This window comes from Diceros bicornis, chromosome 37 (assembly GCF_020826845.1).
Source record: "Diceros bicornis minor isolate mBicDic1 chromosome 37, mDicBic1.mat.cur, whole genome shotgun sequence".
Classification (NCBI taxonomy): Eukaryota; Metazoa; Chordata; class Mammalia; order Perissodactyla; family Rhinocerotidae; genus Diceros; species Diceros bicornis.
This window is the reverse complement of record NC_080776.1, coordinates 11,499,994-11,517,597: the sequence shown is the minus strand read 5'-3', so window position 1 is coordinate 11,517,597 and position 17,604 is coordinate 11,499,994. Positions and strand designations below refer to the sequence as shown.

At 40.5% G+C, this 17,604-nt stretch overlaps 1 protein-coding gene across 2 annotated transcripts in view; it reads left to right on the top strand.

Annotated features, from left to right (window-relative positions):
* Positions 1 to 17,604, top strand: part of EPHA4 (EPH receptor A4) — a 140,444-nt gene that overhangs the window by 58,139 nt on the left and 64,701 nt on the right. For both annotated transcript variants that reach the window (XM_058533088.1, XM_058533089.1), the window contains exon 4: positions 7,568 to 7,723. In XM_058533088.1, coding sequence (XP_058389071.1) covers positions 7,568 to 7,723 — 156 coding nt within the window. The remainder of the gene's footprint in view (positions 1 to 7,567; positions 7,724 to 17,604) is intronic.

Sequence of the window (17,604 nt, the reverse complement as noted above, 5' to 3'; positions counted from 1 at the left end):
TACTTAGAGATGGGTCTGTTAGCTCTTGGGCAGTGGTTCTCCAGGTATGGTGCCTGGACCAGCAGCATTGTCATCAACCTGGAAATTTGTAAGAAATGCACATTCTCAGGCCCCATCAGACAATCATCAACTTGGACTAGGGCCCAGCAATTGGTCTTTTAACAAGTCCTCCAAGTCATTCTGATGGATGCTAAAGTCTGAGAATGATTGCCACTGAGACTAGAAGCTCGGCATCCTAGCTAAATTTGGATCCAAGTCATCTTCACGCTAATGGCTCTTTGGTCAACTAATGTCCCAAACTGGCGCTTAGGCCACAGTGAGAATGACCTAAAAGATCAGTTATATCTTTCAAAGCACTTGAATATTTCTGTCTATGCATATTCCTGAGCTGGGTTGGGAGTAAACCCATCTCCACTGGCAGAACGTTAAGGCAACATTTGTCAACGTGAGTCATAAATGCAAAGCATTTCGCCGCCATTTTAGTTGTTCCGTGATCTTAGTGGCTCAGAAAGCAAAAATCAGTGTCAATCTTTTATTTATCTTACGGATGAAAGCAATTCAAGCTCAGAATTCTCAGGAAAGAAAATCCCTAAAACAATGTAAAGTTAAAGTGAATCATAATGTATAATTGCAGAAATTTGAAGTGCCTAAGAGAAATTGCCCCCAAAATAGAGGAGGAATATCCCCCAAATCAGGCCACATCACTTAATCAAGAAAATCAATTTAAAAGTGGATTTACTTGTAATAGTACTGAGTTAAATCAGTTTTCCAGTGAGATGGTTGATGGAACATTTACTTTTTTGCAGCAGTGGTAAGAGAGTACTCTTTATTAAGCTTTGTCATTCAGAATTCAGGGAGGCATTGCAGGGTAACAGATCAAGCACCGAACCTTGGATTCCAGACTTGACCCTGGAATGCCCCAGAAGGAACTATGGGCAAATCATTCATCTTGAAAATGAATGTGTTGGACTAGATCAAATGTCACCAAAGTATCCTCCAAACAGGCCTGCCACCTGTTTTTGTATGATTTGAGAGCTAAGAATGTTTTTTATAGATGACATTTATAATCAATTTAATAATAGGGAACACTTCCTTGAACCTCAACTAAGTGAAAAGTTGTCTCTCCAGATAAGAATTCTATTCTTCTCATAGGTAAATCTGTATTACAATAAAAAGTACTTAATTATTAGTATTGTATTTTGAATTCCATCAATAAAAAAATTGTAGAAGTTTGTAAGAATTCTATCTTGTTATGTAAGTATATTCTTCCTATCTTTCGTCTTCTTCTTGGCCTACAAAGTCTAAATTATTTACCATCTAGCTCTTTCCAGAGATATTTGCCAACTCCTGGACTAGATGATTTTTTTTTTTATTTTTGTTTATTTATTTATTTTTCCCCCAAAGCCCCAGTAGATAGTTGTATGTCATAGTTGCACATCTTTCCAGTTGCTGTATGTGGGATGCAGCCTCAGCATGGCCAGACAAGCGGTGTGTTGGTGCCCGCCCAGGATCCGAACCCCGGGCCACCAGCAGAGGAGCGCGCGCACCTAACCGCTAAGCCACGGGGCTGGCCCTGGACTAGATGATTTTTAAGGTCCATTCAAAAATCCAATTTTCAGTTATTCTCCACACAGCAGTCAAACCAGTTGTGGAATGCAGATGAGTTGAACAGTGTGGGTTTGCCAGTGTTTAACCACATTTTGCTATTTGGGAGTAGAATAGAGTCAGATGGGCCCAAAATCAGAGCCCCATTTCCCTGTAATCATTGTCCATCTTCACCCTATAGGTTTCAAAAGCAAGAGAAGAGGTTCCTAAGCATGGTAGTTCAAGCTGCGCTAGCTGGGTTAGAAAACCAACCCTGCCTTGGGCAAATCTTTAACCTCCCTGCCTCAGTTTTCCCATCTGTACTATGGGGAATCTGGTTGTTAATGTTCACAGCTTCCCCAAAGATGGCTGGGGCATGCACATTTTTACAGACAACTCAAAGCAGAAACCTTTTTTGATAGATTGTTTTACTTTCCCATCAACTTTTCTTAAATTATTTATATAATGAATAGTTTAGCAAGTAAACAATCAGAACTAATTTGATAATGGCCTTCAGGTGACATTGATATTTCTAAAAAAAAGATTCGTAAGCATACTGAATGTACTATGTAGGCAGTACACAAAAATCAGAATTCCCTCTAGAACCCGTTTGGAAGTGAGTGCCTAATATCATGCCCGGATGATGAGGTAGGCAGACCTTTAGGCTTCCCAGAGCCAAATGTTTGCATAAATGGTTCAGATATCCCCAGGAGAGCCGCTGCTGGAATTTCAGCTTTGACCTTCAGAAGACTCCAGATTAAAATGCAAATTTGGTACCTAGGAAGGTAATTTTTAACTCATTAATGTCTATTTGTTAGTACTTGAGCTCAAATTAGGTTTTTCAAATTAGCTAGCTGGCTGAGAGCAGTACTTAAATAGAAGTGAATCAGCTGCTCTGAGGTGGGCTCAGGGTAAGTTCTGAAAAAAGGTCCTTGGGTGATTATGATACGTCTCCCACCACTGTCAGCACCCAACATTTACACGAGTGCCTGTGCACACACACACGTGCACACACACACACACACATATACACAGGCACCAGGCACACAGGAGACTTAATACTCCAGACTCTCGAGTAGCATTGTCAAACAGAAATATAATGCAAGCGACAGATAATTTTAAGTTTTTTAGTAGTCACATTAAAAAAGGTAAAATGAAAAAAGTGAAGTTAAATTTAATGATATGTTTTATTGAACATCATATGTTATTGCTTCAATATATAATCGATATAAAAATTATTAATAACACAATTTTCCCCTTTCTTGGGTACTAAGTCTTTGAAATCTGGGATGTATTTTGCACTTAGACAGCCTGTCTCAATTTGGACCAGCCATATTTCAAGCGTTCTGTAGCCACAGATGGCGAGTAGTTACCTTATTGGACATTGTAGCTTTAAGGGCCTTGAACTGGAAAGTGGGTTGGAGATAGCAAAGTGGGGCTGATGCAAAGTGCAGCAGCAATGGAATGAGCTGGGAGGTCAAATGGAAGTTGGGACCACCCTCACTTCCTCACTACTCCATTATGTATTTTTGCTGAGGTCAGTCTTTTTGTTGTTGTTCTTTTGTGAGGAAGATCAGCCCTGAGCTAACATCCATGCCAATCCTCCTCTTTTTGCCGAGGAAGACTGGCCCTGGGCTAACATCTGTGCCCATCGTCCCCTACTTTATATGGGACGCCGCCACAGCATGGCCTGACAAGCAGTGCCTCGGTGCGCGACCAGGATCCGAACCCGGGCCGCCAGCAGCAAAGGGTGCGCACTTAACCGCTACGCCACGGGGCTGGCCCCGCTGAGGTCTGTCTTAACCTTACGTAACTACGTAAAAACTTTTAAAGAGCATGAGCTGGAATAAGATGCTGACTCCTGCTTAACTATGTGACCTTAAGCAAGTTAGTTAAAACTCTCAGTTTCTTCACTTGCAAAATAAGAATAATGATAATGCCTCAAGCTCACAGGATTAGGAAGATTAAGTGAAATAATGCATGTAAATGCATAAATGCTCAATGAATGCTTGATATGTCATCACAATTGCTATTATTATTGGCTACTTTTACAAACTGAATTACTTTAAAAATGAACTATAAAGACAATCAGGTACTATCAATCTTTGTATATTTCTCTAAAAAGGAGAAAAACGACCTTAACAATCTATATAGGATATGTAGATTTTTTTGGTGAGGAAGATTAGCCCTGAGCTAACATCTGTTGCCAATCTTCTTCTTTTTGCTGAGGAAGATTGGCCCTGAGCTAACATCCGTGCCCATCTTCCTCTATTTTTTGTATATGGGAAGCCTGCCTCAGCATGGCTTGATGAGCATTGCATAGGTCCGTGCCCAGGATCCAAACATGTGAACCCTAGGCCGCCGAAGTGGAGCACAAAAACTTAACCATTACACCACCGAGTGGCCCCTATAGGATATTTTTAAAGAGTAGGTTTAACCAGCTCCTTAAATTGGCCATTGAACCCTCATGTAAATCATCTATGCACCAAGAAATCCTGAAGATACTACATTACCTTAAATTTTTTTTGTTTTTGTGTTTAACCAAAAGTAATTATGCTTAAGTATTCTACAAAGAAACTTTACAGGAGACTCTATCCTCAAATGCAACCTCGTTATGATAGTGGATGAGCCAACGAAAGAAAAGAGGTTTTTCTTCCTCCTCCTTGTCCTCATTTATCTTCTTCCTTTATTTAAAGTCAGCAGAAAGAACTAATTAAGGCAAAGCTAAAGGAAATGAATTCAAAGTTTGCATTGCACATGTGAACTAATCTTTCCACAGTGCATAATTGAAAGGCCACCTAAGGAGCTCCTTCATACTCTACCCTATCTAATGAACCTCCACCAGAAAGAGGGCAGGGCGAGGATATCTCTTGAGTGTGCACTTTGGCTCTCTACAAACTTGCTTCCCAAGTCATTACCACTCAAAAATACAGTGTAATAGCTCTCACCTAAAAGAGAATGATGGAAAATCATGACATGTGTCAAGGCTTGCTATAGCAAATACACTTTTCATGGAGATTTTGTTTAGAATGAAAGATGTACTGAAAATTTTAAGATGCAAGTAAGTGGTGAATAAATGTGAGATGTACTTCCACATTCATTCACCAAATGCTGGAAAGCTGTGTGCCACACAGAGCAAAGAAATGTACTGAACCATCCATTTAGTAGGTCATTTTGAATGCAGCCAGCAAAATGGCTGTGTGCATCAGAAACCTCTACTATATTTTGAGAGATCCTTTCTAAAAATCCTGAAATATTAATACCATAGTCTTAACGTAGTTGAAGACAAAAGAATGTGTTAAGGGTAGCAAACGTTGCCGAGAATAGCACAATGACAATTTTGTATTTTCTGCTTGCGCTTGGAAAAGCAAGAGGAAAAGAAAGTAAAAATAGTCAGTATGTTTACGAACAGCAGCCTTCAATTTTCCAAATAGGTATAAAACTCTGTATTCTCCAAATGAATTCACGTATACTTATTCTTGGTAACATATTAATACCAGCTTCAAGGAAAAGTAGAAAAACAATATCAGGTTGCAAACTCATTTTTTCCCTTAAATTATCATATACATATGAAATGATACATACATATCATGTCATACATTTATCATCATATAGATGTAGCATACCATATACATTTCCATAAATTATCATATACAACTAATTCTTGAACTTTAAGAAATTCAAGACACCTTCCAATTTTTTGTGAACTATAAATTTAATTTGTAACTGGAAGTAGTCTTATTAGAATAGAAGTTGAGACAGCAATGCCCTTTTTTTCTTACAAGCTTTTGAGTGTGCACTATTTTTGCATTGCAATGAGTCAGTCATAGGCCAATTTTTGTTGTCAATCTTCTACTCCCACTGTGAGTTTTCAGATTTTGATGTCTGTTGAAACGGAGGTACACAAGGATCCATCAGGAACGTGGAGTATTTTCCTCCAACATCCAGATGGGAAAAAATAAAAGCAGTTCATGCCTTCCTGGCAGTCCCAGCTCTGAGCGACCAGGTTAACATAAGTTACCTTTGTCGGCTGTCACCGACTGAGTGACATGCGGGACCCAGTGGGTTTGTGTCCCTGTTCAGGGACTCATTGTGTTTGATGTGGGAAGGACAAGCTTGACCCCCGGAGCTTCTTCCTGCCAAAACTAGGGTTTCTGATTTTAACTGAAACTCTAGGGCCATCTTAAGCGTGACCAAAAAGCACCTTGCATATTGAACCTTATCTAATTATGTGATGTGTATAAACTTGAGACACATAAATCTCAGTCATGGGAGCAACTTGTTTTTCTAAGATGCTCCGGTCCAGTGAAAGACGAAGGCAAATAAGGGAGAGATTGATCTCCGAGCGCTTTTATTGTCGGAGCTCCACACATCATAAAGTTTTGGCTCGTTAAAGGAAATTCCATAAACAACTTTAGTTAATAATAGTGAAGTTACTGTGTGCCTTTCTGGAGCTTCTGCTAAACTCGCTTTCCGCTTGCTATTACAAGAGCATGATTAAGGAAATACCAACAGGATGTGCAAATGGGAGGAACAGACTTCCACTGGAAGCCGTACGGATGCTTGATGGATGAGTAACAGCAGAGGGATTGTGGTCATATCTCTTAGAGAATCAAGCAGTTTTGTGGATGTCTTTTTATCTACTCACTTGAGTAAGATCTGCTGCTTTGCTGGTGATGTGGGTCTCTTGGTGGTCAGGCTGATGGAAAAGGCCTGATGGGTCTCTCTCCCAGCTGATATTTTTGGTAGTACAGACACATCCTAAGGATGTGATAAACGGAGAGAATTAAGAGTGAATCATCCTGAAAAGATTGTGGATGACTGTCACTTTTCTTTTTTACCTCTGGCCTTATGAAATAACTTTATTTTTAATGGCCTTGGCACTGTGGGTTCAATACTGATGGTGTTGGACAATTTTTATTTTAGGTTGAGACAGATTTGGGAGGTGATCGTGAAGGGCATGGGAGAAAAAAGGGGGAGAGAGGCCCTATTAATTATTTTTTATCGTCAGGTTTCACAGAATTATGGAGTTTTTCCACATTAATAAAAGCAATCCTCGGTGTCAGTGTGATGTTTGTGAAGATGAAGTCATGGAAAGCATGTCAGGTGCATAAAGAACTATATGGCCCATGTTCTCCGCACCAGCCACTTGGAGGGGGGTGTGCAGAAGGAGGGAGAGGGGTGTTGAAAAAATGGAGAGAGGAAAACACAGGAAGGTTTTATTAATCTGAAAATAAACACAAAGTATCAGCTAATCTTAAAGAAAAATCTTAGCATCTTATGTTCCAGAATCTACTGTTGGTAGTTTATAGTACTTTCCTCTGGAATTGTGACTACATCTGGCCAGCTCTTCTTTTATGCTGTGGTTGCTTTTGTTGGTCTTTTGCTTTGGTTGTCTCTGTAGCTGTAATTAGGAAATAATCACCAACCAAGTTTGGGTTAGCGCTTGGATAGACTTCCAGTTGGTTGGTTCAAGACCATGCTCTCAGATTCCACAGCATGTGGCCAAGAGTCCAGGCTTTGGAGGCCCAACACTTGAGGTCAAAGCTGCTCCCTGACATTTACCAGATGCGTAGTCTGGCACCAACAATTTACTGCTCAAAGCTGGTAATTCCTCATTTCTAAAGTAAGGCTAACAATAGTGCCTGTGGAAAAGAGTGCTGTAAGGATTAAACATCATGCACCTAAGCAGGGTACCAGGCATGTAGGAAGCATAGAGTAAACTTTAGCTGTGATTTTATTGATACCACTGGTTTTAAGAAAATTTTTTCCATAGGGCTCCTTGCCACCTGACCAGGAATGTTAATAACTCTTAAAGAGGGACTGTCACACAATGTTTTTGGTTGCTTTACCTATATCTCAAGCCAGGTGATCACTGGTGATTAGCAAAAATGTCTCCCTTCTGCTGAATCAAGGAGGTGACATTTCGCTTTGTTATATTAGCGGTGGGTTATATTGGTTTGTTTCTTCTTCTTTCCTTTAGCCTGCAAAATTGGATATTATAAGGCCCTTTCCATGGATGCCACCTGTGCCAAGTGCCCACCCCACAGCTACTCCGTCTGGGAAGGAGCCACATTGTGCACCTGTGACCGAGGCTTTTTCAGAGCCGACAATGATGCTGCCTCTATGCCCTGCACCCGTAAGTTGTCTGCTTGTCTCTCATTTCTTCAATGCCAACAGCTTTCCTTACCAGCTAGCAGGGTGCTGCCAGGTCTTCTCCCAGGATGACCATGTAGGGGGTAAATTAGATCAAACACACATCTTTTCTCAATCATAGAAGGGGAAGTGCTTTTGAAAAGAAAGGCTCATTCTCACTGTTGTGGTTGCCTTCAAAATGCACAGCTGCCAACAGACTACTTTGTAGAGCAGAGTGAGCATTCGGGGCTGTCTGACAGTGTAATTAGAGCTGAGATTGGAATTTATAAATGGCTTTCTCATTTCCTCAAGGACTCTTGGGGAAGCTAGACAGCTGCAGGGAAAAGAGGTATAGGGCAGGGTTCCGAGGATGGGATCCCGTGTGGGCAAGTGTTTTCAGTTCTGTGCGTTGATGTCATGGCTTGCGTGGTCATTATCCCTCTTCCTTCTTTCCTCATAGTTTTGTGTTTATAACATTTAGGCCCAGATCCTAAGAAACGCTTATTTGATGATAGACACGCAATAAAGGCTGGGTTAATGAATGGATGCCGTTGGCACCCGCGTATGCCTGGGAGTAGAGTAGAGAAGTTGTTTCTCGAACTTTACTTGGACGGTGATCCTAGGTGTTGCCAGTCTTTTCATGTACACTCTGGGCTTCACAGACCCTGCAATGGCTATGACCGTGACCAGAACAGGGAGTGGTGGGCCCAGGTATTCCCCTCTTGTTTCCTTTGGATAAGTCCATGAGTGGAGGGACAGAGCCTAGTGGCTAGGGACACAGGCTTTCCACACGGTTTGGCTTTGTTTCCCAGCCCACTGTTTAGTAGCTGAGTGACTGTTTAGCCTCTTACGTCTCAGCCTTCTTATCTGGAGAATGGAGTTAATAACAGGACCTCCCTCATGGTTGTTGGCATTCAACACCCTCACGTTGTTTACATACCATGTAAAATGCATAATAGGATGCTACTCGATATATGTTAGCTTTTTCTGTCATTATGACTATTATTATTTTGTTCTCTAACTACTGTAAATTCCACCTTAGCCAGTCTAGAGCTGACGTCTCTGCAAATAGAAGTATTTTCTGGTTTGGGGGCAACTGGGCCAACTCTGAGGCCATTGTCGAGTTCAGTTAAGTATCACGTTTAAAAGGAGTGGGAGAGAGATTTCAGGTCCATCCCAAATTTGTACTGAAATTTCCCTACCCTTTGGAGTTTCTTTCATAAACAGAGATAATAATAATAATAATAATAACAACAACAACCATTTTATAATTATACCCAGGTAATGTATTAAGCACTTTCAATAAACCTTATTACAGGGCTCATATTATAACAAATCTATAAGATAGGCCTTATCTTCATTTTATAGACAAGGTAACTGTCAGCTCAGAGATGTTAAGGAACATGCCCAAGACTCCACACCAACTTGATGATAGAGCAGCACAACTAGAAGACTCAATTAGTTACTATTTGCTGGGAAGCTGTCTTGCCTGAGCCCCCAGGTCAAGCACAAACTTCCAGAGGGAAGGAGGACACCAGGGCCAGCCTTAGGAGTAAGCATAAATAGTCAAAGATTTCCTTGTCTTCTTTTTCTGTAGTACTTTCTCTGCATGGCCGTGTACGTCTGACCTGCTCAAGTCCCAGCCATTTTCTTTTCCAGTCTAGATATTCTTATCCTGTGTTGCATTGTGCATGATTAGTTTAATAACAAACGTTCCTCCTTTATCCACACCCACTACCAACAGTTCTCCAGTTGTGGGATTTTAGGGCAGGATAGCAAACTCAAAGGGAAATATTGTAGGCTGACAGTGTGATAATTGAGCTTAATTTGCATCACGCAACCCACCACCTACGTTCCATAAAGATCAAGCCTTCTCTAGGTTGGGACTTGATTGTGTTATGAACGTCATGAAATTCACCTTTGATGGCAAGACACCTGGCTCTTTCTCCTAGGTATTTTTAGTCTCAGCATTCTCATCTGTTGTCTAGCACTCTAGGGGACCATGGGCCAATCACTTAGTTACTGCAGCTTGCTATGTGGGCGTTTAGGAGACCCCAAAGCTTGCCACATGCCTGAGTTACTAGAACGTTTGCTGTATGTGTAACTGCTAGCTGAGCCCTTGGAATTTTATGTTCCTGTAGGAATTGATTGCTAGCTTTACCTTGAGAATGCAACTGAGAAAAGAAAATATTGATTTTAGCAGATGAGTGGACCAAAACGTTTAAACACTCAAGTAACTTTGGCATTTTTCGGAGATTTGTTTTCAACAATATGAGAGGAAGACTGGTGGCTTTTTGTGTCATCAGTAGAAGGTCCCTGGAAATACGAAAGCAATACGTGATCCTTTTTCTCCTAGTTCATCCTCTTGGAACTCCTCCCACACTTCACTAACTCAATAATAGTCTTCACATTATTCTAATGTTTTTTGCATCCCTCTGACTCCAGTTAGGAGGAAAGACAGTGCTAATGTTAACACCACAAAGTTTACTCATCTGTAAAATGGGATTCTCACTATCTACCTGTGGGGAAGTTTTAAGAATTAAATAGGAAAATATTTGCAAAGGTCTGGCACATGATAGGGATCTAACAAATGTTTGTTCTCTTCTTTTAGCCCCAGCTGGTCACTTCTTCCCCCAAACTACCTCCACAGCAGATTGCCAATGCATCTCACTGCTTCCCTGTGGGGTGACTTTCTCACTCGACTGCACAATGAAATTACCCAATGGCTGCACTGCACTCCAGAATCTCTGGGAGGCAGGGCTCAGGCATCAGTATTTTCAAAGGTTGCCCTCCTATACTTCTACTGTGCAGACAAAGTTGAGACCACTTCTCTCCAGAGTTGAATTTTTAAGTTCTTTTTTTTTTTTTTTTTTTTTTTTTTGTGAGGAGGACTAACCCTGAGCTAACATCTGATGCCAATCCTCCCCTTTTTTCTTGAGGAAGATGGGTCCTGAGCTAACAACCGTGGCCATCTTCCTCCACTTTATATGGGACGCCGCCACAGCATGGCTTAACAAGCAATACGTCGGTGCACGCCGGGGATCCGAACCTGCGAACCCCGGGCCACCGCAGCAGAGCGGGCGCACTTAACAGCTTGTGCCCCAGGCCGGCCCCCTTTTTTTTTTTTTTTTTTTAATGTAATAAACATTAACTATATAAGACTCTTAAGATCTCCTTTGAGATAGGGATAATCAGGGAGGTGACTGTATTTTGCTAATAGGTATACTAGTAAGTTAAGCAGCAGAATTAGAATCTATTCTAGCTGATGGCTCTCACTCTAGATTACTCCCTTCCTGTTGAACATAGTGGCCCTGCATTGTCCAATATAGTGGCTGCTAGGGACATGTGGCTATTTAAATTTAAAATTATCAGCATTAGGTTTAAAATTCAGTTTCTCATTTACACTTGCCACATTTCAAGGGCTTAGCCACATAAGGCTCTACTGGACAGCATTGCTATAGAACATTTCTGTCATGGCAGAAAGTTCTATTGAACAGCACCATAGTAGACATTTCAATAGAGAAGACAGTGGGAGTTTCTTAAAGAACCTCTTGTTCAGATAACCCACAGAAGGAAGCCCTGCCCCCCTCGCCCCACCCCCAACTTTAGCCGATGCTCTTGACAAGATGTGGGGATGGAAAAGAACATAAACATCAGGGATCCTTTCAAACTGATTCCAGCCTCTAATCAGTTCTTCCCAGTTGGTTAAGCCAGGTGACAAACCCAATTCCCTTGTGCTGACAGCCATGATAATCAGGCACCTTCTCTGTTCATTATGCTGTCTTTAACCCCAGCATTCTTATGCAGCCTTGCATTTAGTGATCGCTCACTGTGACGGCACACTAATGAAGAAATAAAACACACTATCTGAGACTCATTTTTCTAGCCAGAGAGAGACTCTGCTCCACTGGCTTGTAAAATCAGGTTTTTGTTCACTTGGAGAACGATTAGACCAGGTGAATACAGCAGCATTGGCTAATTTAGAAGGAAACGCCTAAGAAGTTCTTCACACCATCTACATTGCTTGGGAACTTCAGAGAATTTAATGGTAAATAAACTTTATCTTTAGGAAGACTTTTGATGGAACTTCTGGTTAGGTTAAAATAAATGGCTGCCTGTGAGGTAAGAATGTTTCAATGGAAGCAACATACGAATTTTTTCAAGAAAATAATCTGTATCTATTAGAACAGAGAGTTAGAACAATGCTTTTAAACATTAATGTGCATAGAAATCACGTGAAAGTCGTTTAGAGATTAGTGGAGAGGTCAGGCCGGACATTCAGCATTTCCAGCAAGTTCCCAGATGCTGCTGCTGTTGCTGGTCTGTGGACCCCCTTTAAGTAGTAAGGATTTGGATCCTCCTTGATGGATGGCAGGAGATGGGAGACCCTCTCCTCCATGCCTGTGACTTTCAGGGCTATTCTGCAGCTCAGTGGTGACTCGAGGAAGATATTTCAAGGGTTCTAAACATTCTCTCTTAATGGAAATTGAATACTTCATTTGTCTCCCAAATGAAATAAATCCGACCTGGTTCAGAGTTAACGTAATCAAATACACTCACTGTAGGGCTTTGTTTGTTTGTTTGTTTGTATTTTCTTCCAGAGTCCCCACTAGGTTACTACCAGAGAGTGGAAATGTAGATGTTCACCTCAGACATGTGTGTCACTCAAGAAGGGCAATAGGGGTTTTGGTGACATTGCCAGCAAGGCAGACACTGAGACCTCTATCTACACAAGGATGCCATTTAAGCTGATGAAGGAATTTTGATTTCATGAATCATTTCTTAGAAGGAATTTCATTGTGATTTTTATTAATGAAATTAATGCCCTTTAACTCTGCAGATAACCAAAGCCTCCCCTCCAGATTTCTTTCGTCTTCCCTTCACCTTTCCCTGCAGTCAGGAATGTAGTCTGGCAATCAACCTTGTTGGGAAAAGCCCACTGCATGTCTGTGCAGGAAGCCTTTGATTGCCTTAGTCATTTAGATGCTTGTTCAATGATTATAGTGAGAAAGGTCTTCTTTTCCTCCACTGGGAGGCTGAACCAATATTACTTTTAAGGAAACTTTCTGACCCCTTATTTTGCTTCCAAGTGTACTAGAAAAATATGCTTACAGCAGAAGTAAATTGGCTTTGTAGATCTAGAAAGAAATAGCTAATTTGTTATTTTGCCACCTTTCCTTTTAAGCAGCATTACCGGAGTGGTTTTCTGTATTTTTCGATTGGAAATGTGTCCTTGAGATTTTCGGTACTCTTTATTTAACTTGTCTGATGAAACTTATTAGAGCCTGGTGATGGCGAGCACTCTGCAAATAAGAGATTATTATTTTAGATTGCCAACTTGAAGGGCCTTCACAAATCTGTCTCCAAGTAAACGGCCTTGAATAATTCAGTCAGCTGTGCCAAACAAAGGGCGATTGATTGATACTTAGACGTGGCCGAAAATATTCCAAAATTACAGCTTTTAAGACAATTTATACTGGAGTTGCTTAGAGCTCATGAGGGCAAATTTACCAAGATCTATGACGAAACGTCCTGATTTGAAAAAGCTTTCTGCAGGTTTAGGTTATCAAGAAATTGAAACAGCCTAACTCCAAACAGCAAACATCACTTACGCTGTCTGTCCATTTGCCTTTTCTAATTGAATTTAGCGCGCCACTGTATTTCCTCCAGAAAGTGTATTGTTTTGAAATTACCATTTCCGTTCTATTACTCAAAGCCCTCACTTCTAATGCTTTCTGACAGTTATCAGCATAATGAACCGTAATGAAATGATGAGCAATCTTCAGTGGAAACCCCATGTGGATCCCAGTGGTGCCGTGTGACTGTGTTGTTAAAATTTGAATGCAAATTAAAATAACATTGTCCTTACTTGTTTCCAAGGTCAGGAGAAGAGAGAGACTCTTTTCCTTTCTTTTTTTTTTTTTTAATGCTTTAATTTTGGAAATCTCACATCCGTTTTCAAACAAGCCCTTGAAGGTATCACTGATGTTCAGTTCAATTCTCTACCCCAAAGATTTACATGCTTAACAGTCTGGCTAAGGGATTTGGGGCTAGCATGAGGCTTTGATGTATAAACCATAGGATAAAAGGCAGCCTTCAGTTTCAAGTAAACTGCATTTTTTTTCCACTGGAAAGCATATACTTTTTTTTTACTTTAGAGCTGCAAGTAATTAATAATATAGTGATGGGGAGAAGGATGGTCTATGAAATTGATCAATGAAAGTGCAGTTAGCTTCTAAGACTAGTTATTAGAAGAGTGAGAACAAGGCCAAATATTCCCAAAGTTTTGTTAATGAAAGTGTTTCAGAAGATCCATTGGTTGATCTCTAACAGTTTCACATTTTACCTTCCACGCAATCCATCATTTTTGTGAACATATTTTTATGAAAATTCTTGAATCTAAGATTTCCAGGGGCATTTGTTATTTCTTGTCATTTATCAAATTTGCAATGTAAGAGTGTAATTTTCTACTACATTCCATTTGTCATAGGATGAAAACTCAAGTTGTGACACCAACTCCCCCATTGCCAGATTACATGACATGGTTTTTAGTTGAGAACATATGGTCCTGCTGCCTGTTAGCCAGTTGATAAGCCCACTAATGTGCTTGTCCTCTGGACCGTACAAACTGATCAAACAGCCAAAGATATTTTGATGATTCAGATGCAGCCTTGGACCCATTCCATTCCTAGGCTGCTTTGTTAGTTAGATCTCAATAGTATAAGATCTGACAACAGCTAGTGAGTAAACCATATCCTTGTCTCTTCCTTTCTGATGGTCTTTCTGCATTTTGACTACTAACAGGAAAAAATACCTCTAGAGAACCCATGTGCACAATTCTTGTCCATAGACAATTAAGGATACAGGGGAAAAGATCACCAGGTGTGCTTAAGGGAAGGTACTAGATGGACCCCAGGCTGATCACTTGCCATTTGGTTATTTGTAAAATTTTAAAAGGCTTCAGGATATTTAATGAATTTCAGGTATCATCTCATTGAATTGGTTTTTAAAACAATGCTATTTTAGCCTCTTCTTTACTCTCCAACCCACTTCTGTTTTCAATAGTCCAAAGTAGACATTTTATAGGGATTAACAGTATAATGTGGATTCAACTGGAAAATGCATAGGTTTGAAGAACACTAATGTATGCCCAAGTGAAAGGCTTGAATAATCTGCCAATGCCATTTAGCCAGGTTATTACAATTTTTCTACCACCATGAATAATTAAGAGTGGCTTGTTATCAACGGAGCCCTGTCATTTCTGGATAGCATTTTTGACACTATTCGTGGAAGACATACATTGGCTGTGCACAGCATGCTTCTATGAAACAGGGTCAATTATACGTTTTCCTGAGGTCCCCTGGGGTGAGAACTGGATACCTTCTTTGCTATTAGCATTTTGATTTCCTTCTCATAGTTGACTTATTCTGCATGCTGTCTGCAGCTCAGCAGAAGCTGAACTGAGAGAAGAGGCCTGTTGCATAGATATAATTGCTTCCCTTCCTCCTATGACCTTCCACCCAGGGAAAGAACCTTTAACAGAAACTCTCGATTGCCCTCTTGCCTGGAAGTTAGGGACCAGGCAGAGAGGATAGCTCAGGTAAGACAAGAACCTCATCAAGGAAGTAATGTCAGCCATCTTCAGCATGAAGGACCAGGAAGCTAGGAGAAATGTGACTCTGGGGTGAATTGAGAAAGTAGAGAAAATTCCAGCTTGTTCCACAAAGAATTCGTAGTTATGCTTCACTTTTTGTTTTTTTGTGAAGAAGATTAGCCCTGAGCTCACATCTATTGCCAATCTTCCTTTTTTTTTGCTTGAGAAAGATTTGCCCTGAATTAACATCTGTGCCAGTCTTCCTCTATTTTATATGTGGGCCACCGCCACAGCATGGCTGACAAGCGGTGTAAGTCCACACCTAGGATCTGAACCCATGAACCCAGGCCGCCGAGGCGAAGTGCTCCAAACTCAACTACTAGGTCATGGGGTGGGCCCTTATGCTTCATTTTTTTCTTTGATTTGTTGATATCTCTCTGAAGGGGTTAGTTTTAGCCTTGGAATCAGGGTTTCTGATCATAGCTTCATACATACTGACTGTGTTATTTGGGCAAGTTGCTTAACTTTTCTTTATCTTAGTTTTTGGTCATCAGATTGTTGCAGGCAATAAATAATTTCCTGTCAGATTTTATTATGGGGATGAAATAAGATAAAGTATGAGAAAGTGCTTTGCAAAAAAGGTAAATTAATTCACAGGTTAGCTAATTCTAAAGCAAAATACTCATGATTTTTTTTTTCTTTTTATCTTTTTTTTTTTTTTTTTTGAGGAAGATCAGCCCTGAGCTAACATCCATGCCAATCCTTCCTCTTTTTGCTGAGGAAGACTGGCCCTGGGCTAACATCTGTGCCTATCTTCCTCTCATGATTTTTTAAAGATTACTTTTCTCAGTCTTTCATATTGTAGTTTCCACGTGGATACCTGAGACTTTACTTTATAAAGTAGTTCAGCAATACACTAGTCATCTTAAAATAAAGAAACCAAAACACGATTAACCCAGTAAAGAGAAGACAAGGGTTCCTGGAGAGAATGGGAAAACAGAGATGCCAGAAGGATAGTTGGTGGCAAAATTTCAGCAAGAAGTTACCTCTCCAGGAAGCTAGGAATTTTTCATGACAGCAATAAGTGATTCATGCATCAAATGGTTGTGTTTTTTAATAATGAGCAGTTCTGCTTTGGCTCTATTCATTGTTAAAACACATAAGCTGCTGAGATAAAAGGTTACGCGCTGTTCATATATCTCGGAAGAGATGTCCCTGAACAGCAGTCTTTATGTAAACTAACCCACAGCAGCAAGGGCTGAGAGAAAGCAATTAGTGGTGGCAGCATATACAACTGTCGGGGGGAAAGCATGAGCTTTATTTCCTAGTCAAAATTTACACACCCTAACTGTTTACTCTGCCTGGAGAGAGATTAACAAAGGCTTAGCTGAAGGGTTGGAGGGTTTTACAGCTAAGGCACTGAAGTATTATTGACAGCCCAAAAGTTGTAGATGATTAATGAAGCACTGTGAAATAGAACTCGTGACCCAAGGTGCCTCTTCCTCGGAAGATATGTCTTGTACTGGTTGCCTGGGCATTTTAGTGGGCGACAGTCGCGCTTAAAGAAATTGATGATTTAAGAATTACGTTCTGTCAGTGCCCTTGGGGAATGTTTCTTTCCGCATCCAGAATTAATTTCATGGCTCAGGCATTGGATTTTGAAGTGATGATTAAAAATCAGTTAAGTATTAAAAGTATCTGATAGCTTTGGAAACCACTGTATACATGAGCCCAGCCTTTTTGGTTTCCTATCCACTATCTTCTAGCGTTGGTTGCAGACAGAATTTTTTTCAACCTTTTAGCCTGTGATTATCTTTTTTTTTTTTTTTTTTAATCAGCTTTTGCGGTATACATAAGTGCTATGTCAGGGATGCTTCTCAGGAGTGAGCTGGACTGGGCTAAGGAATCATTATTCACTCATTCATTTATTTATTCAGCAGATGCTTAGTAAACATCTACTATATGTTTGGCATCATTCTAAGGGCTGGGAGTACTCTCATATACCAGAGAAGAGAAAAGATTCCTGTTCTTGTCCTACTGGGAATATAAATAATAAACAAGATAATTTAAAATTCCCACAAGAAGGGAAAAACAAAAGATGATGTGATAGTGTAAAATGGAGGAGAGGGGAAGATTTCATTTTGCATAGAATAGTCAGGAATGAGTAGGTGAGATATGAGCTGAGACCAGGGGGGTAAGAAAGCAGTTATTAAAACAGCCAGGGGAGACAATTCCAGGCAGAGCTACCAAGTCTCAGGTACTTGAGTTGCATGTTTCAAGTTTTGCTAACA